The sequence below is a fragment of the Hypomesus transpacificus genome, chromosome 21, assembly GCF_021917145.1.
Source record: "Hypomesus transpacificus isolate Combined female chromosome 21, fHypTra1, whole genome shotgun sequence".
Classification (NCBI taxonomy): Eukaryota; Metazoa; Chordata; class Actinopteri; order Osmeriformes; family Osmeridae; genus Hypomesus; species Hypomesus transpacificus.
The window spans coordinates 10,640,302-10,662,977 of NC_061080.1; the positions used below are offsets into that span (position 1 = coordinate 10,640,302).

A 22,676-nucleotide genomic window follows, 5' to 3' on the forward strand; every position below is an offset into this window, starting at 1 on the left:
AGATAGCCCCAAACACATACACAGTGAATGGAAAGGAGATAAGAGTGTGGATGAGAACAGAGAAGCCTAAAACAATAAGTCAGAGCAGATCAGAGGACAGTAGAGTCCTCATCAAGTACTCATTCATTATGGAAACTTTTGTTTCTAAACTTTTCAATCCTGTTTGATGTAAAGTTCTTAAAGGTCACATGGCATGAAATCTCCGATCTTGAAATGTTCCCTTATGTCGTCATAAGATATTATATTGGATATTACTTCAGTCAAGCACGAGGATGTAAATCATTTCACCACTACACGATGGAATACCTACAGGACAAGCCTACAAAAGTGGCTCGGGTTGCAGGGTGAGTCTCGGGACGTGGCTGAGAACTTCAGACACTGTGTTGATGTGGAGTTCGACAATATTCCCGAGGATGCTGGCTTCCATCACACGTTGGATATTACTTCAGTCAAGCACGAGGATGTAAATCATTTCACCACTACACGATGGAATACCTACAGGACAAGCCTACAAAAGTGGCTCGGGTTGCAGGGTGAGTCTCGGGACGTGGCTGAGAACTTCAGACACTGTGTTGATGTGGAGTTCGACAATATTCCCGAGGATGCTGGCTTCCATCACACGTGCTACCGTAGATTTACTGACTAAAACGCCATCGCAAAGGTGGAAAGACGTCTCGCACATGAGAGACAAGAAGCTACCGAAGACCAAGAGGCCATTTCATCGACTTCCAGCACCACCAGTCCAACAAAGAAACTGCGATCCAGGTCAGGGATGCCAATTGCAGGCTCTGGCCCCATCCTTCCTGCCCTGTGCATAATTTGCCAAAAAAACTTGAAATGTATCAACCGAGCAGGCAAACGACAAAGGGATCCTCTGTCAAAGGCTGAAATATTAACAGCAGGTAAACAAACACACACACAATGTGGTTGAGTGACTGAAAGGTACAATTATCTGTGAAAGACATGTCAACAAACTCATTGAGCTATCCTTTTTTGTTTCGTTAAGGCCAATTGCAAAAAGCTGCCGAGTTGAAGGAAGACCAACGTATTCTGATACAAATAAAAGACAAAGCCTGTGCGGCTATGGAGGTGCAGTACCACAAAGGCTGTTACAAGCAGTACACCAGGTTTTTGACGAGGCCTGAAAAACCAGAGAAAGAACAGTAACTTATTATTATATTACATTTCAAGGAGCTACTAACTTAACATTATCTATCAATCTGCATTCTGTTGTATGTTCACACAATCACACCACTTATTAATTTCTTTACTTCTCAATCATATGTGTTTTAGGAATGAGTTCATGTTTGATGTCAGCTATAAGATATTCTGTGAGAGGATCATTCGCCAAAGGCTGCTTGTCAACAAAGAAGTGCTGAGAATGGGCCAGCTGAGGAAGGCCTTCATTGAACTGGTGAAAGCAAATGAAGGTCTTGATGCTTCAAACTACAGGTATTTGCAATGCTTTTTTTGTATTATTTGTCATGTGCAAGGCCAGCTTTACACAAAATGTGTGTGACAGGCCTGTTTGGAGAAACAGTTTTTAAGTCTTGCTGTTTGCACAGACATGTATCAGTTGGCAACAAGGCTGTGCTGGTGTTTCACATCCCCACCAAGCGCAACATCAGCGAGCTGGTTTTTGCAGAGACTCTGTCAACAGATACACTCCTGGACATGCTACCTTCAGGTGTGGAAACCACACAGTCTAGTGAGTTGAGCCAGACAGAAAGCAAAAATGAAAAAGGGACAACCAAGTGCCAAACAAAACAAGAGGACGCGAGGACGCTATATACAGCAGAGTTGTTCTTAAAAAGACATCTTAGTGACACTCCTGGCATGTCATGCCCATGGCCTCCAACTTCTGAAACTTTGAATGTCACTGAAGCACAAACTGTTGTTCCCCTTGCACTATACAATGTAGTTAGCTGGATTCTAGGCGCCACTGAGGAGCCAACACTGGATCATTATGTCAATATTGCTGATGACTTGCATTTGAAAGTGTTGTCTGTTTGTCAAGACATTGTGTACCTTGCTTCCAAGGGCCGTAAGCAGTCCTTGACCTTACGTTTAACCGTCTGACATGAACAGGATAATTTTTAAACCCTCCTGAATAGAAATGGTACAAAGCTGAAAAAGTATGTTTGTATTTTTTTTATAAAGTCGTCTCATATTGTCATTTGTCACTTAAGCTACAAGCCCCATATTCGCAACATCAACAGCGCAAGACGCAAACCAACGTACCTGCATTCTGACAGTGCTTCAATGGAGACTAGCAGCTAACTACTGCCCAAAATAAAAGCCTGTCCAGAGGTGGCGTGTCCAGAAATAATGTCCTGGCTATGCCCCTGCCTATTACGCGAACATCCACGAAAGCTTGACTTGGGGATATTTATATTATTTTAGATACAGTATAAGTTTAGCGAGCTTCCAAATACAGAGTATAGCCTACCAAAGTTGAGTTAGCTAATGTTGTTAGCGATACTAGCTAACGTTAGTTTGCTAGCTGTATAACATTTAACTGGGTCTTGCAGTGATGCTTGATTTACTTAAATTATTATGAAATGTTATGTTCTACAGCCATTAGCCTACTTAAGCAAGGCACCGTTTTCCAAAGCCCTGATAGTAACTGAGAAGACACAGTAAATAATTCCTCTTTAAGTAATAAGCCCCCCCCCCGTTCAATTGTTGAGCTTAAATTAGCTGCAAGGTAGAGATCTTGAGACAAAGTCACTTTTTGTTAGCCTGGCTCTGCCCTCCTACGTACTTCCGCTCAATTTGTATTTTGCTTCTGTACTCGGTCTGGCCATTCGGTACGTAAGTCAAATTTTGCAGGTTGATTTTCTACCGGCGAATCAGCGAATAGAGGGAGTGGCTGAGAACGACTGATGTTGTGTGCAAGTTTGTGTTGTAGTTCCCTAATGGCAGTGGAGAAAGATGCAAGCGAAGCCATTCGGTCCGTTGTGGCAACGAATATCTATAAACTAAAGCCAGAGCAAGATCAAGATTTGCTGAGTTTTGTTGGTGGCCATGATGCTGTGGCCCTCTTCCCCACGGGGTTCGGGAACAGTTTGAGTCACGTCTTAAGTCACGTGAATCTTCGTCACAGTAGGAGCTGCCTCTTGCGGAAGTCCGCCATTTTGTCTGCAGCTGTGTTTCGTCTGTCTGCCGTTGTTGTGTAAATTATCAGTTTTCCACCGCCAAAATGGCGAAACTGTATGTATTTAGAGAATTCATCGGTGAGATATTATCAACGGCAGCTTTAGAGATTTTCGGAGTGGTTGAAAAAACGCTTATCGAGTACAACGAAGAAGTCTCTCGTTCCGAGGAGGAGAGAAAGCGGCTACATCGGCTGTTGAACGTTGTTACTCAACCCAATATTGCAGGTTCGTTATCTATACCATGTTATAACCTGCTTTGTCTAGAATCGTTCCGTCTGATATGAAGTAGCCTAACCAGAACATTGATCGCTTTTGTGTTGCTTTCTGTCCCTGTGTTGGTGTAATGACGTGGAAACAGATGAATGCCTTGCTTACATGAGAAGTTTTTAAACATTTTATATTAAATATGCGCGATTGTCAAGACTCGCTAGGACAACATCACAATAAGCAGATACAGGCTTTACTAAAACGTTAATTTATTTATCTCTAACACACGAAACAGTCACCCTACTAGCTAGCTACACATTTGACACTGCTTTATGTTACTCTTAGCTAGATCTAGCCATTTTTGCTAACCTACATCCCAATCCAAATACATTTCTGCCCGACTTTGTCAGTTCTGTTGTGGCACCTCATACACGATACATTTAACAAGCACTATTACCGTTTCCATAATTCAATACATGTATCCTCCGTTTCTCCTGTCCTCCGCGTGCGAGACTAAAGCTTACTTGTTGCTAGACTACGGTGTGACGCTTTCCTTGTCAGTGGGTTTCAGCTCAACATTCAATCGTTGCTACTTTCTTAGCTTAGTTACAGATCTTTTATGTTATTATGAAAAGTGTTCAAGTATTTTTGGTTCATTATGACACTAAGGGGTTGACAAAGTATACTTTTGTGGGTCGCCAACGTTTATGTAATTCATGGGAAACACAGCTCCTCTGTCCCCAGAAGTGCAGCAGCTCTCTCTCCCGGAGCCCCCACAGATTAAAGAGGAACAGGAGCTGTGGACCAGTCAGGAGGAGGAGCAGCTTCAAGGACTGCAGTCTGAAACTACAGACTTCATACACACCAGGCAGCCAGAGTTTTCAAATTTGATAATGTCCAAATTACATATGATAAGAGAATTCTTCAGTGAACGACTAACAACGGCAGCTTCAGAGATTTTGGGGGCCGTTGAAATAACATTTACTGAGTACAAAGAAGAGATCTCTCATTTCAAGGAGGAGAGCGTGCGGATACAACGGCTGTTTGACATTGTTGCTCAACCTGAGATCAAGCTACACCGAACAGGTTTGATATTAATACTTTCATGTTATAACCTGTTGTGTGTTGAGTCCATAGGACTTATAAACCCCCACAGGGCACAGGGGATTTATAACTCAAACTCATCTCTCCTTTCTGCTTCCCTGTCCATGCTTCATCTAAAGAATTGTCTGATGTCTGTTGTCTTGCCTCTTCTTCCCCCAGATGTGCAGCAGCTCTCTCTCCCGGAGCCCCCACAGATTAAAAAGAAACAGGAGCTGTGGACCAGTCAGGAGGAAGAGCAGCTCCAAGGACTGCAGTCTGAAACTACAGGCTCCATCTTCACTTCTCTCAGTGTGAAACGTGATTCTGCTCTGGAGAGCTCCTTTGAATGTTCACATGTTGACCAGACTGTTAAAGTGGAGGACAGAGAAGGAGATTCTCTACCCACCAACACAACTGAGGAGCAAATCAAAGCAGAGCCTCCTGTACAAGACTCTGCAGCACTAGAACCAGGCAGTGACTCTCAGCCCCTCTCTGTTGTATTTCCAGACTGTCCTGCAGCTCAGAGTTTGGAGGAACATGGAGGAGTGCTGCCCTTGCGAGAGACAATCAATTCAACAATAACACAAGTACATTCAGCTGTGCCAGGGGGAAAATTGCCACAGGCAAGTCCCACAGGAGTGAAAGTACATCAGTGTCAAGAATGTAGTAAACTCTTTTCTCAAAGTGGTACACTGGCTAGACATATGAGGACTCACACAAGAGAGAAATTGTATCCATGTCAGGAATGTAAGAAAGCCTTTACTTCCAAACTGCAACTGGTGGAACACATAAGAACACACACTGGAGAGAAACCTTACCAGTGTCAAGAATGTAAAAAATGCTTTACTCAAAATGGTAGTCTGGTTAAACATATGAGGACACACTCAGGAGAGAAATCTTATAAATGTCATTATTGCGAGAACAGATTTAGCCGGAAGGATCATATGGTTGAACACATGAGGAAACACACAGGAGAAAAACCTTACCAGTGTCAGGAATGTAAACAATTCTTTGCTCAACATGGTAGTCTGGTTAAACACAGAAGGACACACACAGGAGAGAAACCATATCCGTGTCAACAATGTAATAGGAGATTTAGCCAGAAATCCACTCTTGGGAAACACATGAGTATACACAGGAGCTCACCCAGATCAGGGACTGGAGTGCAGTAACAGCTATAGTTACAAGTCAAATCTTATTGGTCATATGTGAAAACTAAACTAGGGTTGGTGTCAACGACGTGTAAAACATGTTCCTCATTCGGGTAGTTTTGGCGATGACACACATAGAGATGAAACTGTCAAATCTTGTTAAAGTTTGACTTAGTTTCAAAAATGAAACCAAATTCAGGCAGCATTGAACAGATCCCAGGCACTGTTTGGGACTTCAGCGATAATTGAATTTGGAGTCGGACTGAAACTGGAGTTAGCGCCCGTAAACCAAATCAAATCAAATCAAATCAAATCAAATTTATTTGTATAGCCCTTTTTACACGCAAGCATGTCACAGAGGGCTTCACATGCGCCCATAGAACTGCCCCTCAACCAACCTAAACCCTCAAGGAAGACAAGGAAAAACTCCCAGAAAAACTCCCACCGGGAGAAAAAATGGAAGAAACCTTGGGAGGAGCAATTCAGAGAGGGATCCCCTCCTCCAGAGACGGTTGGTAAGAGAGAGGAGCAGAACACAAGCTAAACATAGTCATACAGTGTCAATGGGTTTTGAAACACCAAAATCCATTGTTCGGCTTTATAGACGTTGGATGGGACCGGGAAACTCGCTGTTGGCCGTCATGGAGACTGGATTCCGGGTGACGACCTGGTTCAGCGTTGGCAGACCGACGACCAAGCAGGTCCTGACAGCTCAAACCCCCCACACCACAGGGAATGTGTGGGGGGGGGACAGAGAGGAGAGCAGGGATTAGAGAATGCCAGGAGCAGCTAACAGTTACAGTCAAAATAGAATGAGATCCCCACCGGTCAAGTGTGGACTAGTGCAGCAATTTAACAGAGCAAAAAGGGTATTTGATGCAGCCCCACACACCAAAACAACGACAGCCCCCCTCAGTTGGAACATGAAATCTGTTCCAGGGGAAAGAACTCTAAAGTAGGTTATACTTATACGAATAAGGATGAAAACAGCCAGTCCCCCGTTGTCTCCAACTAGTAATAAAAACTATAACAGTAACAATATACAGCAACGGAACTATAATAATAATAATACTAACAATATACAGTAACAGGTTTACTTTATTTGTAACATCTAGCTGGGCAATGTGAACATAAGCTATAATTAAAATTTAAAAGTTACATGTGATACACACATAGGCAAGCACACATCCCAGGTTTACATAGAAAGTACACACATACTTCCCTTTAACAATCATAGAATTGACTAAACAAGAACGTTTTTAATCTAGTTTTAAATGTCGAGACAGTATCAGCTTCCTTAATTGAGATGGGTAATTTGTTCCAAAGAAGAGGTGCTCTATATGAGAACGCCCTACCTCCAGCAGTTTTTTTCTTAACTTTGGGTATTACCAGATAGCCGGCATTTTGAGATCTTAGAGACCTTGCGGGGCAATAGGGTGCAAGGAGACCGGAGAGGTACAGTGGTGCCAATCCATGCAGAGATTTGTAAGTTAGTAGTAGAACTTTGAAATCAGCTCTGGCTTGGATAGGGAGCCAGTGTAAAGAGATAAGAGTCGATGTTATATGATCAAACTTTCTAGTTTTAGTCAATAGTCTAGCAGCAGCATTTTGCACCCGCTGTAAGTTTTTTAGGTAGGTAATTGGGAGGCCAGAGAACAACACATTGCAGTAGTCCAATCGGGACGTAACAAAAGCATGTATTAGTTTTTCAGCATCATCCTTTGAGAGGAATTTTCGTATTTTGGCAATATTACGTAGATGGAAAAATGCTGTTCTGGTGATTTGCTTAATATGGTACTCAAATGAAAGGTCTGGGTCCATTGTGACTCCCAGATTTTTTACCAGCTGGCTTTGAGATACTTTGACGCCGTCTAAGTCTAAGGTTAGATGGGATAAATTATTTCGGTGTTTTTTCGGACCAAAAATTTGAACCTCGGTTTTATCCGAATTAAGAAGAAGGAAATTTGCAGTCATCCAAGTTTTCAACCCGGAAACACAGGTTTCCATAGCATGTGGAAATTCTCCCGGCTTTATAGACATGTATAGCTGAGTATCATCTGCATAGCAGTGAAAATCTACCCCAAAACTTCTAATTATGTTTCCTAAAGGCAACATATAGAGTGAAAATAACAGAGGGCCTAAAACTGAACCCTGTGGTACTCCGTATTTTACAATGGAGCTCCTGGATGAGCAACCATCATAGTGGACATATTGTGATCTATCAGATAGATACGATCTGAACCACTGAAGTGAAGTACCAGAAATCCCAACATAGTTCTCCATACGTTCCAGGAGAATCTCATGATCTACAGTGTCAAAAGCTGCACTTAGGTCTAGAAGAACAAGGACAGAGCTAAAGCCCGCGTCAGAGGCTAATAATAGATCATTGACTACCTTGGCTAATGCAGTTTCAGTGCTGTGGTGAAGACGAAATCCAGACTGGAGAGGTTCATAGAGCTGATTTGAGGAGAGGTGCTCAGTGAGCTGTTTTGCCACAGCTTTTTCCAAAATTTTGGAGAGAGATGGCAAATTTGAAATGGGCCTGTAATTGCTAAGACAACCTGGATCCAGGTTTGGTTTTTTAAGAAGGGGCTTGATAATAGCTTGTTTGAAATCGTCAGGGACTTGTCCAGTTACAAGAGATTCATTAATAATACTAAGCATGGGCGGTCCAATAATATGGAGAAGTTCCCTACAAAGTTTGGCAGGGAGGGGATCGAGAAGGCAGCTAGTGGGTTTCGAGGAATCTATCAGCTTGATGAATGCTTCCATAGAAATAGGGTTAAAGTGAGTGAGAGTCTCAACATGCAGAATGCTGGGTACAGAGGGAAAATCAGTGTTGATGGCCACTCCTCCAGGACAAGTCTGTAGTTTGTCCCTTATTGCATAGATTTTTTGGTCAAAGAAATCTAAGAAATCATTGGGAGAGAGATCTGAACTAACACAGAGTGTACTTTTCTTAGTGAGTTTTGCAACAGTATCAAATAGGAACTTAGTGTTGTGTTTGTTCTTACTAATCAACTTAGAGAAATATTCTGATCTGGACCTGATGAGGACTTGCTTGTACTCTATTTGGCTGTCCTTCCAGGCCAGGCGGAAAACCTCCAATTTAGTGGTACGCCACTTACGCTCTAATTTTCTAGTGGACCTCTTGAGAGTGCGGGTTTCCTCTGAATACCATGGAGCCAGTTTCTTGTCTATTCTTTTCCTTGGTTTGAGTGGAGCAACAGAATCTAGGGATTGCTGAAGAACCAAATTCAGATCCCTTGTTTTAGCATTTAATGATTTATTCGGGACATCAAGTGCTTCTAGTGCAGCGGGTAGAATACTAGCCAGTTCCAGAGCTGTATTTGGGGTTAAGCAGCGGCTAATAGAAATATTCTGGGTGCCTCCAAGGCTCTGGCAGAGATCCATTTTAAAGGTTACCAGGCAGTGGTCTGATAATATAGGATTGTGGGTATGAACAATGACATCACTAATCTTGATTCCCCGCGTGAGAACTAAATCCAATGTATGCGAGTGAAGATGGGTAGGTTTAGAAACCACCTGAGTGAGACCTGTGGAATCCATAAGAGCAGTAAAGGCCTTACTTAGAGGATCTTTTGGGTCATCGACATGAATGTTAAAATCACCCATAATTAAGATATTGTCAGTGTATGTCACAAGATCAGCACTAAAATCAGCAAATTCCTCAAGGAAGAGGGAGTATGGGCCAGGGGGCCGGTATAGAGTAACTATACAAAACGAAGGAGGGGGGGCAACAGTAGTAGAATTAGTCCTTTTTAAAGTAGTTGGTGGTTTCATACAAATTATCTCAAATGATTTAAAGGTATTGACAGATTTTAGGCTGAGGTTGAAGCTAGCTTTATATAACATAGCAACACCACCACCTTTCTTTGAAACACGAGGGATGTGTGAATACGCAAAATCAGGAGGCGAAGCTTCATTCAGGGGGAAATATTCATCAGGTTTTAGCCAGGTTTCGGTGAGACCAATCAGGTCCAGGCTGCAGTCAGACATCAGATCATTAATCAAAACGGCCTTTGTGGATAGAGATCTGATGTTTAGGAGCCCAACATTCCAGTATGGGTTTTTGGCAGCTTTAGACGTAGATAATACTTCTGAAAAGGTGGCACTGTTATCAGGAAACTGAGTTGGAAGAGCAACGGGTGAGCAAGGCTGAATATATATTAAATTGGTATAATTCCTAATAATTGAGGGCCGGAATTTGGAAAAAGGGCGGGGGGCCGACACCGTCTCAATGGGAAAAACAACATCAGCAACCACCCTGGCTACACTACAAGCTGAGCTATCGGGGCCCCAACAGCTCACAGCATGCCTATCAACATACCTATCAGACTCTCTAAGAGACTGTAGCCCGGCTTGTTCTAGTGAGTGTCAGGTCTGCTTTAGAATAGCTTCAATATTCCTAGACAAAAGAAAAGCACCTCTCCAGCTAGGATGGAGCCCGTCACTTTTCAACAAGCCAGGTTTGGCCCAGAAACGAGACCAATTATCTACAAATCCTAAACCCTGTTCTGAGCAAAAGCGAGCCAACCAGCGGTTGAGAGAGACAAGCCTGCTGTAGATCTCGTCAGTCCCCCTAGCAGGTAGTGGGCCAGAGACTATTACTCGATGCCGACTCATCTTTTGAGCAAGGTCACATGCCCGAGCAATATTAACCTTCGTGACCTCTGACTGCCTCAGCCTAACATCATTGGTGCCGACATGAATGACAATATTCTCATACCTATCATCAGTGCGTGCGCCATGTGCCTTAGCTTGGGTAAACGCCATTCGCTTTTCAATTAACCTGTCAACATTATCACAAATGTAACCAGCACAGCGACAATATGCATTTGTGTATACATTTAATTTATTATGTTTATTATTTGGGCTAATTTGTGTCAAATAAATAAACTGTTCTGAACCTGATTTTAAGACTTGAGTCAATCTATTCACTACTAATTCTTGTGGATAAGGAATTCCCTTGACAAGACGCAGCCCGTGTGTCTTCAGGCTAGCTCACCTCTACAGCCTGCCCTCTGTGTCTTCAGGCTAGCTCACCTCTACAGCCTGCCCTCTGTGTGTTCAGGCTAGCTCACCTCTACAGCCTGCCCTCTGTGTGTTTTCAGGCTAGCTCACCTCTACAGTCTGTCCTGTGTGTCTTCAGGCTAGCTCACCTCTACAGCCTGCCCTCTGTGTGGAATCTGGCACATTATATTCAAACACTGCCGTCTGCAGGAAAGCTATGGTTTTATGCTGAATCATATAAGCTATTTGGAGAAATTACATAAGGTTTATAAGTAACATGATTTAAAAACATCACTACCATGATGGAAGCTCACAAGACTCCTTTCATGAATAATTGATTTATTTGTGTTAGATATGCACATGTACACACACTTGCATTTACATGGAATAGACCTGATTGATTGTTGACTGTTCAATTTGTGTAATTGCCTGTTTGATCTAAATAGCTGCACCATTATTTTATAACACAAGCCTACTAGTTCTAATAAGATCATGAGCATTAAAAAAAATTCCAGCAAGAAGCATGTGAGTCTATAAATGAATCACTGTAAAAAAAACAGTGAAAAATAAATACAGTGATTAGGCCTACTAACTGCAGGTTTATCATAACCAACATGCTGTTGTCTATAACATCAAACTGGCTATGAAACAAGTAAAAGCATTGCGCTATGATGCTACATATATGCTAACTATGTTCCCAACGAGAGACTTAAATTTATCTTCAAAATATTCTGTATGTTTGTGAATTGTACACAACGAAAAAACTATTCGTGTCTTTGTTTTGAGAATGATAAAAACGTACAGCCATTGCTCTCAGGCAAACAATGACAAGCTAACAAGGCCAAGCTAATTATAGTCTTGTTCCATTCATCACACTGTGTCATGTGTACTGACAAATTAAATTCATGACCAAGTGTAATATTGTTGACACTGTTAAGATTTCTCTCCTGAGTGTGTCCTCATGTGTCCATCCAGACGACTCTTATGAGCAAACTGTTTACTGCACTGTTGACATTGATATGGTTTCTCCCCCGTATGTGTTCTTGTATGAGACACCAATTGATTGTTCTGGCTAAATCTCTTGTTACATGCTATACACTGATATGGTTTATCTCCTGTGTGAGTCCTCATATGATCAACCAAAGTAGCTTTATGACTAAAAGTGTTGTTACATTCTTGACACTGAAAGGGTTTCTCTCCTGTGTGAGTCCTCATATGTTTAACCAGACTACTGTTTTGAGAAAAGACTTTGGTACATTGTTGACACTGGTAAGGCTTTTCTCCTGTGTGTGTCCTCAAGTGTTGAACCAGGTTTACCTTGTATGTAAAGAGTTTGCTACATTCCTGACATTGATATGGTTTCACTCCTGTATGTGTTCTCATGTGTGCAACCAAACTATCTTTGCGACTGAAAGTGTTGTTACATTCTTGACACTGAAATGGTTTCTCTCCGGTGTGTGTCCTTATGTGTTCAATCAGACCACCCTTTTGAGAAAAACGTTTGCTACAATGTGGACACTGATAAGGTTTTTCTCCTGTGTGTGTCCTCATGTGTTCAACAAGATTAGTCTTAAAAGTAAAGAGTTTGCTACACTGTTGACACTGATAAGGTTTATCTCCTGTGTGTATCCTCATATGCGCAACCAAATGAGACTTACGACTAAATGTTTTGTTACATTCTTGACACTGACATGGTTTCTGTCCTGTGTGTGTCCTCATATGATTAAGAAGATTTGACTCATGACTAAATGTTTTACTACATTCTTGACACTGATGTACTTTCACTCCTGTGGGACTTCCTTGTGGCATCTTTGCCCCTGGAACAGCTGAATGTACTTGGGTTATTGTTGAATTGATCGTCTTTCGCAAGGGCATCACTCCTCCATGTTCCTCCGAACTCTGAACTGCAGGGCAGTCTGGAGCTACAACAGAGAGGGGCTGAGAGTCACTGTCTGGTTCTGGTGCTTCAGTGTCTTGTACATGAGGCTCTGCTTTGATTTTCGCCTCAGTTGTGTTGGTGGGTAGAGAGTCTCCTTCTCTGTTCTCCATTTTAACAGTCTGGTCAACATGGGAACATTCAGAGGAGCCCTCCTGATCAGAGTAATGTTCCACACTGAGAGAAGTGAATATGGAGTTTGTAGTTTCAGACTGCAGTCCTTGGAGCTGCTCTTCCTGCTGACTGGTCCACAGCTCATGTTCCTCTTTAATCTGTGGGGGCTCCGGGAGAGAGAGCTGCTGCACATCTGGGAGACAGAAGAGAAAGGAAAATTATTGTAATCTTCATTCATTTGTTACTCAACTCGCTCTACAAAACATGTGGTAGAATAACATGACCAATCAATTAAAACAAAACCGGACCTACCATGCTACACAACAGACACAAATACTTTATACTAGTCGAAAGCTCAACCTTTAATGTTGTACAGGTGACAGGAGAGGCGATAAAACAGATGTAGCCTTCGTAAAGGACAGTCTGGTTGAATAACCACATTTTATTTGTTCAATTATTTCATGGAATGTGCACCATCTTCTGGAGAACTGCCAGCTAAAACCCTCTGAAGAGAAACCTGCTCCTGACAATACCTCCACCATCACTCTATAGGATGACTAACATTGTCAACAAGGAAGACTGTCGACTAAAATTATAATGAAATGTAACGCTGTGGACCATGTAATGATGCAACAGCACCAACCACACCTTTCCAATTCAGCTTTCCCCCTCCTACATGACATAACGATTCTACACACAGCAGATTGAATGTATGAATATCAAACCTGTTTTGTATAACTTTATCTTTGATTGAGTGACCATGTTAATCAACCTCCGCTTCCTCTCCTCCTTGGAACAAGAGATTTCTTCTTTGTACTCAGCAAAAGTTATTTCAATGGATCCAAAAATTTCTGAAACTGCTGTTGATAATCTCTCACTGAAAAATTCTCTCATCATATGTAATTTGGACATTTTCAAGTGTGAAAAATCTGATTCCTGGGTGAATATAGAGTCTGTAGTTTCAGACTGCAGTCCTTGGAGCTGCGCTTCCTCCTGACTGGTCCACAGCTCCTGTTCCTCTTTAATCTGTGGGGGCTCCGGGAGAGAGAGCTGCTGCACTTCTGGGAACAGAAGAGGCAAGACAACAGTTAGATGTAGCCGCTGTAGGGACAGTTTAATTTGTCAATTATCATTTTGTCACTAAATCAGTTCAGTAATGCCAAAATAAATGGCAGCCTAATGTCTGGCAAAAAAAAAGAAAATTGACCAGTTGAAATTAAAGAATCTGGCATGGTTTGTTTGTTAAGCATATTCTCTTTCCTCCAGATTGACATCAACAGTGAGAATCAAGTTTATTTCCAAGTTTTAAATCCTTGGGAATAGTTTGGAAATGGCAGGCACTTTGCGGTGCCAAAGTACTTGGCTGGTGATTGGATGAACCATCTGTCTTTCACCATCTGTCGCAGACCAACTTCAACCCACGCTGCCAATCGTTCCTCATAAAACGCTGATTGGTCCCAACCACTTTGGTTTGAGAGTAAACAAAATGCTTGGAATTTGGCCACATGGATTCTCGAGTGGTCGTAATCTTGCCAATCCAGCTGTCGGCTAAGGTTACCAAAACGGATGTCACTCCTGCAAAGTAACCTACTTTGTTTACAGGACACCCCATGAATTTACGGGATCCTGTTGTTTACTTAACAAAAAACTTATTTATTCACGAATTGCTTCCAAGAATAAGTAGGCTACTGCATCTGGCTTAACTCTTTGCAGATTCTTCATTATAAACACTAACCCTGGTCAGAAAGCAACACAATAGCGATTACTCTGTCTTGGACACCGTAGATTGTAACATATCAAACCTGTTCGGAGTAGCTTGATCTCGGGTTGAGTGACAATGTCCAACAGCCGTTGTAGCCGCTTCCTCTCCTCCTCGGAGCGAGAGATTTCTTCGTTGTACTCAGCAAGCGTTTTTTCAACAACTCCGAAAATCTCCAAAGCTGCCATTGCTAATATATCCCTGATACATTCTCTAAGCACAATTAGTTTAGACATGTTGGCTGTGGAGAAATTACACATTGCACAACTACGTTGGCTATTAGCTCGTCGTTCTCCACGCCAGAAACACAGCTGCAGAAAAACATGGCGGCGCTATGTAAGCGGCAGCTCCGAATGTGACCACGAATCACGTGACTTGACCAGCAGCGCCTTTTTTTTTTTTTTTACCAAATGAGCCATGTTTTAAAATTCGAAAAAAAAGCAGTAAAGTTTTTTTCGATTTTGTTCCTGAAATCCACACTGAATCCACCCTTGTTCATCTGGAGAATCCAGATTTTTGCATCGGAGGTATCCCAATCCCGCTAAAAAAGCGTTGAACAACACATCCGAAGGTTGGGCCAGATTAAACCCCAGACTGGACATGAACTCATCCGAATTCACGATCCCTTGTTTTCTTTTGAACAACCCATTTTCAAGACACAATCTAATCGCATGGCCGAAAGCGGCCAGATTACTTCAGAACAGGTGGGTCCTGTGTTTCCTCATATAATGAGCCAAATTTCCTTTTTGACCACAACTGTATGGACGGTGTTGACACTGATAAGGTTTCTCCCCGTGTGTCCTCATGAATAATCAACTGAAATTTCTGACAAAAAACTTTGTTACAGTGATACTGATAAGGTTCTCTCTTGTGTGTGTCACATGAAAAGACAAAGAACGTTTTTTTTTTACAAAATGTGTTGTTACTATGGTGACACTGATAAGGTTATGCTAATATGTGTTGAAATACTTTCCCCAAAATGTAGAATGTGAAATAACACACCTTATATCCCTATACTGTATATCTAAGTGTCCACAGTATGTACGACAGCACAAAGATTGTCATTTGACAACTTTTCAGAACACTGTCTTGCTCACTGTCAATGTTTTACCACAAGGGGGTTCTGTGTTACTGCTGGCAAAGAAAAGAGAATAGATGAGAGAGAACACAGAGAGAGGAGAAAACCTGAGAAAAAGAGAGAGACAAGTACAGAAAGAAAGACAGCTTGAACAGGGAGAGAAAGAGAGAGAGAGAGAGAGAGAGAGGGAGAGAGAATAGATATTAATAAAGTTTAAGCAGGGGAGAGAGAAATATTGAAAGAAAAATGAGAAATGAAAGCAGAGTAGAAGAGAGAGAGTGTGAGTGAGGGGAGGAGAGAGTGAGGTCAAATCGATAGAGGGGGCGGGTGTCTACAGAGTGGCTAGTAGACATAGGGTTCACAGGTGAGAGAAAGAGGAGAGGGGGAGGGGGAGGTAGGAGGGAGGGAGTGAGAGAGGGAGTGATAGAAACAGAGAGAGAAAGAATCAGGTCACTGTTGTCGGCATCATGGATGGTTTTAGGACAGCTCTGTTGATCAGCTGCTTGCTCCGCACAGGTAATGCTGCACCTGGATGCCCTCCAGGGCTTTGGGTGCACAATAGAACAGAATAACAAGAATAATAAGAATGTGTTTTATAAAAAAAAGGGCTTTTATACAAAGCTACATCTGGGGAAGGGGAGATTTTGAACCTGCAACCTCTAGATCTGCAGGTGAATGCTCTTACCGCTGAGCTGTACCTAGAATTGAACAGAATAGACTTGTAACACTCATCTTAGCTTTGTTAGTTAGCGATCATTGTATCTAAGACTAGCTTTGTGATTTGATGACTGGGTTGAAAACAAACATTTTTCAATGTTTTTTTTGTTAATTGGTTTATTTTAATTTAGGTGTTTTTTATTTTTGCAAACTCGATACTTGAGTTTAGTATTGCTGATTCATCAAAATGGAGTCTAAGGCTATCTTTGTTTGTTTTAGATCAGTTGTGTCATCAATGTTCGCTGCTGATTGGCTTTGTCATATCTCTGTTTGATGGTGATTGGCTGTTTGCCTTGGGGTGGCATTGTTTGCACTATTTTTTTCTTTCCCAGACCCGATCAAAAGTTCACTGAGTTTGTGTGATAGTTAATGTATATTGATTATTTGAGTGTCTATCAGTGTCCTGTTCCTCCTCTCTTCATCTCCCCCTTCCCCCCTCCCCTCCCCCAGTGGGGGCCCAGGCCCCGGCCCTGTCCCTGGAGCCCAGGGTGTTATGGGCCTTGCAGGGGGGGACAGCCAGTCTGCGCTGCCGGGTGGTCAGCGGGACGCAGCCCGTCCACCTGGAGTGGAGGAGAACCAACAACCAGCCGCTTCCAGGTAGGACACACACACAGATACACACACACACACAGATACACACACACAGATACACACACACACACAGATACACACACACAGATACACACACACAGATACACACACACACACAGATACACACACACAGATACACACACAGATACACACACACACACAGATACACACACACACAGATACACACACACACACACAGATACACACACACACACACAGATACACACACGCAAAGATACACACACACAGATACACACACACGCACAGATACACACACACAGATACACACACACACGCACAGATACACACACACAGATACACACACACATAGAAACATGTACCCAGCCCAGTTCTAACCAGTTTGATTTGGTCTGTCTTAGACAACGTGAAGATCGGTCCAGATGGTTCTGTACTGACAGTAGCTGGGGTTCGGCCTGCTAACCAGGGCCAATACCGTTGCATAGCAACCAGCCTGGCGGGGAGGAGCACAGCAACAGCTACTCTGACCATCAGAAGTAAGAAGGGAGGAGGGGGGGGGGGGGGGGGGATGAAGAGGGGGGGAGGGAAGAGGATGTGTGTTTGTGTGCATGAGTGTTTTTTGAATTTTTTGATTTGTGTGTGTTTGTGTTTATACATGTGTGTGTTTGTGTTTATACATGTGTGTGTTTGTGTTTATACATGTGTGTGTGTGTGTGTGTTTGTACATGTGTGTGTGTCTGCATGTCTCCCCAGTGTCTCCTAAGGTGCGGGTGACCCCGGCAGGGCCCCTGCGTGTCCGACTGGGTGAACCTGTATCTCTGGAGTGCCGTGCCACAGGTAGGCCACGCCCCTCCGTCACCTGGCAACACCAGGGTTCCACCCATCAGCTCGTTACCACAGCAACCGATGACACCAGAACGCTGCAGGTTAGACACATGCATTACGCACAGGCATGCACACACACACGCATGTATGTAAACACAAACTTGCATTCCAAATACATACAAACTCACTCTCTCCTCTAACACACAGTCAACACAAACGCAACACATGCTGTACACACATTTACATTTATGCATTTAGCGACGCTTTTATCCAAAGCGATTTCCAAAAGAGAGTTTTACAAAAGTGCATAGGTCACTGATCATAACAACTAGATAGCCCCAAACATTGTGGGTAGCCAAACATGAAGCATAAATTGGGAAAACTAAATAAGTCCCAAAGGGAAGAACAATAAGAGCATGTAGCTGAACAAGTTACAATTAAACAATTTAACAACATGAACCTCAAAAGTGCGAGGGTGTACCTGTGGGAAAAAACACAAAAAAAACACCTCACACGCATACGGTGCACACCCAGACACACGGCAGTAACCACGGTAACTCGCTGTGCTGCAGGTGGCGGCGGCTCGCCCGGAGGACTCTGGCGTGTACATGTGCCAGGCGAGGAACAGCGAGGGCGTTGCCGAGGCCAAGGTCGAGGTCGTCGTCGATGGAGGCCAGGGCGTTTCCATGGCACCGGTGGCGTCCGTAACTAAGGCAGAGATTACAGCTGTGGTGGGTCAGACCATCACCATGGAGTGTCGTGCCCGGGGTAATCATGTATCTTAGTCATGCTATCACGCCTGATAATGTATATTCGAGTCAAGATCATGTATTTTCGAGTCAGGATCACGTATTCTAGTCAGGATCATGTATATTCTAGTCAGGATCACGTATTCTAGTCAGGATCATGTATATTCTAGTCAGGATCATGTATATTCTAGTCAGGATCATGGATATTCTAGTCAGGATCATGTATATTCTAGTCAGGATCATGTATATTCTAGTCAGGATCATGTATATTCTAGACAGGATCATGTATATTCTAGACAGGATCATGTATATTCTAGTCAGGATCACGTATTCTAGTTAGGATCATGGATATTCTAGTCAGGATCATGGATATTCTAGTCAGGATCATGTATATTCTAGTCAGGATCATGTATATTCTAGTCAGGATCACGTATTCTAGTCAGGATCATGTATATTCTAGTCAGGATCATGTATATTCTAGTCAGGATCATGGATATTCTAGTCAGGATCATGTATATTCTAGTCAGGATCATGTATATTCTAGTCAGGATCATGTATATTCTAGACAGGATCATGTATATTCTAGACAGGATCATGTATATTCTAGTCAGGATCACGTATTCTAGTTAGGATCATGGATATTCTAGTCAGGATCATGGATATTCTAGTCAGGATCATGTATATTCTAGTCAGGATCATGGATATTCTAGTCAGGATCATGTATATTCTAGTCAGATAATGAAAGCTATGTCTGCTATCCGCCAGGATCCCCCCCCCCTGTCATCACCTGGTCCAAGCTGCGTGCCCCGTTGCCGTGGAGACACAGAGTGGAGGGTGGAGTTCTGACTCTGCCCAGCGTGGGGCGCCAGGACTCAGGACAGTACATCTGCAACGCCACCAACACACACAGCACCAGCCAGGCATACACACAGATGGAGGTGGACTGTGAGTGGTGTATCTGTGTACCTGTGTGTGTGTGCGCGTGTGCACTGAGGACCCCCCCCCACACATAAACACACACACACATGCCTACAAGTATTTGAAGTAATACATATCTTGTTTATGTGTGTGCATGTGTATGTGTGTGTGTGTGTATGTGTGTCTATGTGTGTGTGTGTGTGTGTGCCCTCCAGCCCCTCCCTACACCACCTGTCTTCCTGAGCAGCTGCGACTCCGCCCCGGCGACGCCCTGCTCATCCAGTGCCTTGCCCACGGCTCTCACCCAATCACGTTCCTCTGGACCCGGGTAGGCGGGGCTGCACTACCCCAGGGGGCGGAGACAACCCAGGACGGCAAGCTCCTGATTGGCCAGGTGCAGATGACTGACAGCGGGAGCTACAAATGTTTGGCCAGTAATCATGTGGGCTCCAATGAGGCCCTGGCCAGGGTCACAGTAAAAGGTGAGATCATCTCTCTCTCTCTCTCTCTCTCTCTCTCTCTCTCTCTCTCTCTCTCTCTCTCTCTCTCTCTCTCTCTCTCTCTCTCTCTCTCTCTCTCTCTCTCTGTGTCTCTGTCTCTGTCTCTCTCTCTCTCTCTCTCTCTCTCTCTCTCTCTCTCTCTCTTGCTGTCCCTGTCTCTTTCTCATTGTCTCTCTCTCTGTCTCTCTCTGACCCTCCCTCCCTCCTCCACAGCCTGACCCATCATGGCGTCCCACACTGATGACACACGCGTGAAGCTCCGCCTCCCCAACTCTACTGCAAGATGAGATCGTTCCCATGGAGACTCAGAAGCTATACACTGACCACAGAACCAATCATATAGCGGAGTAGCCCTGTTTCCAGGTCAAATGAGGGATTTAAATTGATAATAAACTGGGTCTCATCTGTCGTCATGCATATATATTAATATGTGTACTTAGTAATGTATTTACAATCAGGTAAACACCCTTGCTTTACAGAAATAACCTCTAACACACACACACACACACATGTACACACACACATAAACAAACACACACACACATGTACACACACACATAAACACATCTTCCATCTTTTAAAAGTGGAGAGGAAACATCTGCACTTTTTCTCCTCCCCCCGCCCCCTCACTTCACAGAGGGGGAGGAGGGGGGAGGGGGGAGGGGAGGAGGGGAGGAGAGGGGACGTTAAAGGGATTGAGGGATTGCAAAGTTGAAGGAACATCTCCTAAAGTAAATGTGTGTGTGTGTGAGCAAGTATGTGTGTGATTTGCGTGTGCATCTGTATGTGTGTGTGTGTAACAATTTCTTACACGTCATTTTGAAACTGCTGTTTATATCAGAGTCCATTAGCTGCAATAGATCAACATCCACACACACCCACACACACAAACACACAAACACACAGTCACTAATGCATGCTACTAGTTTACATTAGAGTCCCAGCACAGCTTAGAGTACACACCGGCACTCCATTAGTCAGAGTTATTATATACAGAACAGGAAGGAACCAATCAGGTGAGAGAAGTTTTCCCAGGAAGTGAAAGGTCAAAGGAAGGTGCACTTCCAGTCGGTTGCCACAGTTACCACCTGGATGGTTTCCATAGTTTCCCCTTGACGGTTTCCCATTTGACTGGATGGAGCTTGACCCAAAATCGCCTCCGGTGAGCTGCAGTATCATGTGTGATCATGTGATTATACTGTGTCACGGCTGGATCAGAGCAAGACTGTGTGGACGGCAACAACCGTGACTATACACAAGCCCACATACACACATATACACACTCATATACACACATACACTCACATACACACATACACACTTGTGTGTTTCATGCCAGCTATTGCTTTGTGGATTCTATAAAGTTTGGGAGCCCTGCTCTTGAGCCTGGACCCTGGCCCCTCCACCCTGGACCCTGGGCCTTCCACCCTGGCCCCTCCACCCTGGACCCTGGGCCTTCCACCCTGGACCCTGGACCCTGGGCCTTCCACCCTGGACCCTACACCCTGGACCCTACACCCTGGACCCTGGGCCCTCCACCCTGGACCCTGGCCCCTCCACCCTGGACCCTGGGCCTTCCACCCTGGACCCTGGGCCTTCCACCCTGGACCCTCCACCCTGGACTCTACACCCTGGACCCTACACCCTGGACCCTGGGCCCTCCACCCTGGACCCTACACCCTGGACCCTGGGCCCTCCACCCTGGATCCTGGACCCTCCACCCTGCACCCTGGGCCCTCCACCTTGGACCCTGTCGACTCTGATCCTGTCTGTGAGTTGATCATTTGGGTCCTCAGTCCTGTGGTTGTTGCAGAAAGGGATTTGTTTAGATATATATATACACATATGTGTGTGTGTGTGTGAGAGAGAATCTCTTCATCCATCATCAGGATAGATAATTAAAGACTGCCCAGATTCCTTCACTCTGGGGAAATGTCTTGAGAGCTACTTTCCCAAAGGTCCTTCAGTAACACACACACACACACATACACACACCCACCCACACACACACTCACGCACTCAGTAACATCTCCCCCCTTCACACACACACAATTTTCCTATGTTTTTTTCTCTGTATTCTGTCTTCATGTGATTAAGCTGTTAAGTGGAGTGGTACCTCTACAGACACACAGGACCACACACACACACACATGCACGCCTCACTACACACACACACACACACACACGCCACACTACACACACACACACACACACACATGCACGCCACACTACACACACACACACACACACACACACAGACAAACACACACATGTCCGGTAGGCCATCCCTCAATGTGGTAACCCATAAGTCTGTGTGTTACTGTGGAATACTCTGGAAAATTTCGCCAAAGGGTGATGATTCAGCTTCTGTAAAGTAGGTGACTGTAATTCAATACCTGTTAAGAATTCTCCCTCACTCCCCCCTTTCCCCCCTACCTTTCTCTACTTTTCCTTTCTCTGTCTCTCCCTCTCCCCCTCCTCCCCCCCTCTCTCCCCCCTCTCCCTCCCTCTCCCCCTTTCTCTCTTCCTCTCTCTCTCTCCCTCTCTCTCTCCCTATCTCGCCCCCTCAATCTCTGCCTCCCCTCTATGTCTCTCCCTATATTTAGCCCTTGAGCACAAACTCACATTCTCATATTTAACCAACTTTGGTTGTGGAGGCAAAACACCAAGCAGGCAGGAAACTGTTGTTGGTGTTTCAGTGGAAGATGATGTGGTCTGACCACATCCAGGTTGGTCCCCTGACAGATTGATCGTTGCTCGTCATCCTCCGATGCTTCCAAGGGACAGCCCTCCATGTCACCGTGACGACAAAAGCCTTTTGTGTACTCTATGGAAGTGTGTTCACACATTTAGCTGTGTTGCTTTTACTGTAACTGT

At 44.0% G+C, this 22,676-nt stretch overlaps 4 protein-coding genes across 5 annotated transcripts; 3 read left to right on the forward strand and 1 right to left on the reverse strand.

The window, feature by feature from the left end:
- The first annotated feature begins 50 nt into the window (after window positions 1-50).
- Window positions 51-2,059, forward strand: LOC124483752. Its single transcript, XM_047044296.1, has 5 exons — window positions 51-902; window positions 1,007-1,163; window positions 1,294-1,452; window positions 1,566-1,754; window positions 2,041-2,059. Exons 1-5 carry the CDS (start codon window positions 773-775, stop codon window positions 2,057-2,059), a joined length of 654 nt encoding a protein of 217 aa, XP_046900252.1. The 5' UTR covers window positions 51-772.
- Window positions 2,060-3,073: 1,014 nt separating this feature from the next.
- On the forward strand, window positions 3,074-10,534 carry LOC124483407. Of its 2 annotated transcripts, none has more exons than XM_047043851.1 (4): window positions 3,074-3,383; window positions 4,095-4,451; window positions 4,629-4,781; window positions 5,502-5,882. In XM_047043851.1, exons 1-4 carry the CDS (start codon window positions 3,203-3,205, stop codon window positions 5,618-5,620), a joined length of 810 nt encoding a protein of 269 aa, XP_046899807.1. In that variant the 5' UTR covers window positions 3,074-3,202; the 3' UTR covers window positions 5,621-5,882. The 2 variants fall into 2 exon arrangements, 1 of the variants encoding a protein (XP_046899807.1); XR_006957827.1 differs by adding an exon at window positions 10,386-10,534 and having other exon boundaries at window positions 3,079-3,383; window positions 4,629-5,882.
- Window positions 10,535-10,615: 81 nt separating this feature from the next.
- LOC124483398 (zinc finger protein 436-like) lies at window positions 10,616-15,145 on the reverse strand. Its single transcript, XM_047043841.1, has 3 exons — window positions 14,486-15,145; window positions 13,409-13,744; window positions 10,616-12,876 (listed from the first exon to the last, which is right to left on the reverse strand). The coding sequence occupies exons 1-3, from the start codon at window positions 14,700-14,702 to the stop codon at window positions 11,567-11,569; spliced, it is 1,863 nt and encodes a 620-aa protein (XP_046899797.1). The 5' UTR covers window positions 14,703-15,145; the 3' UTR covers window positions 10,616-11,566.
- A 783-nt stretch (window positions 15,146-15,928) lies between these two features.
- LOC124483416 (basement membrane-specific heparan sulfate proteoglycan core protein-like) lies at window positions 15,929-20,208 on the forward strand. Its single transcript, XM_047043863.1, has 8 exons — window positions 15,929-16,036; window positions 16,688-16,834; window positions 17,209-17,343; window positions 17,561-17,733; window positions 18,205-18,400; window positions 19,147-19,326; window positions 19,515-19,781; window positions 20,013-20,208. Exons 1-8 carry the CDS (start codon window positions 15,988-15,990, stop codon window positions 20,015-20,017), a joined length of 1,152 nt encoding a protein of 383 aa, XP_046899819.1. The 5' UTR covers window positions 15,929-15,987; the 3' UTR covers window positions 20,018-20,208.
- Window positions 20,209-22,676: the final 2,468 nt, after the last annotated feature.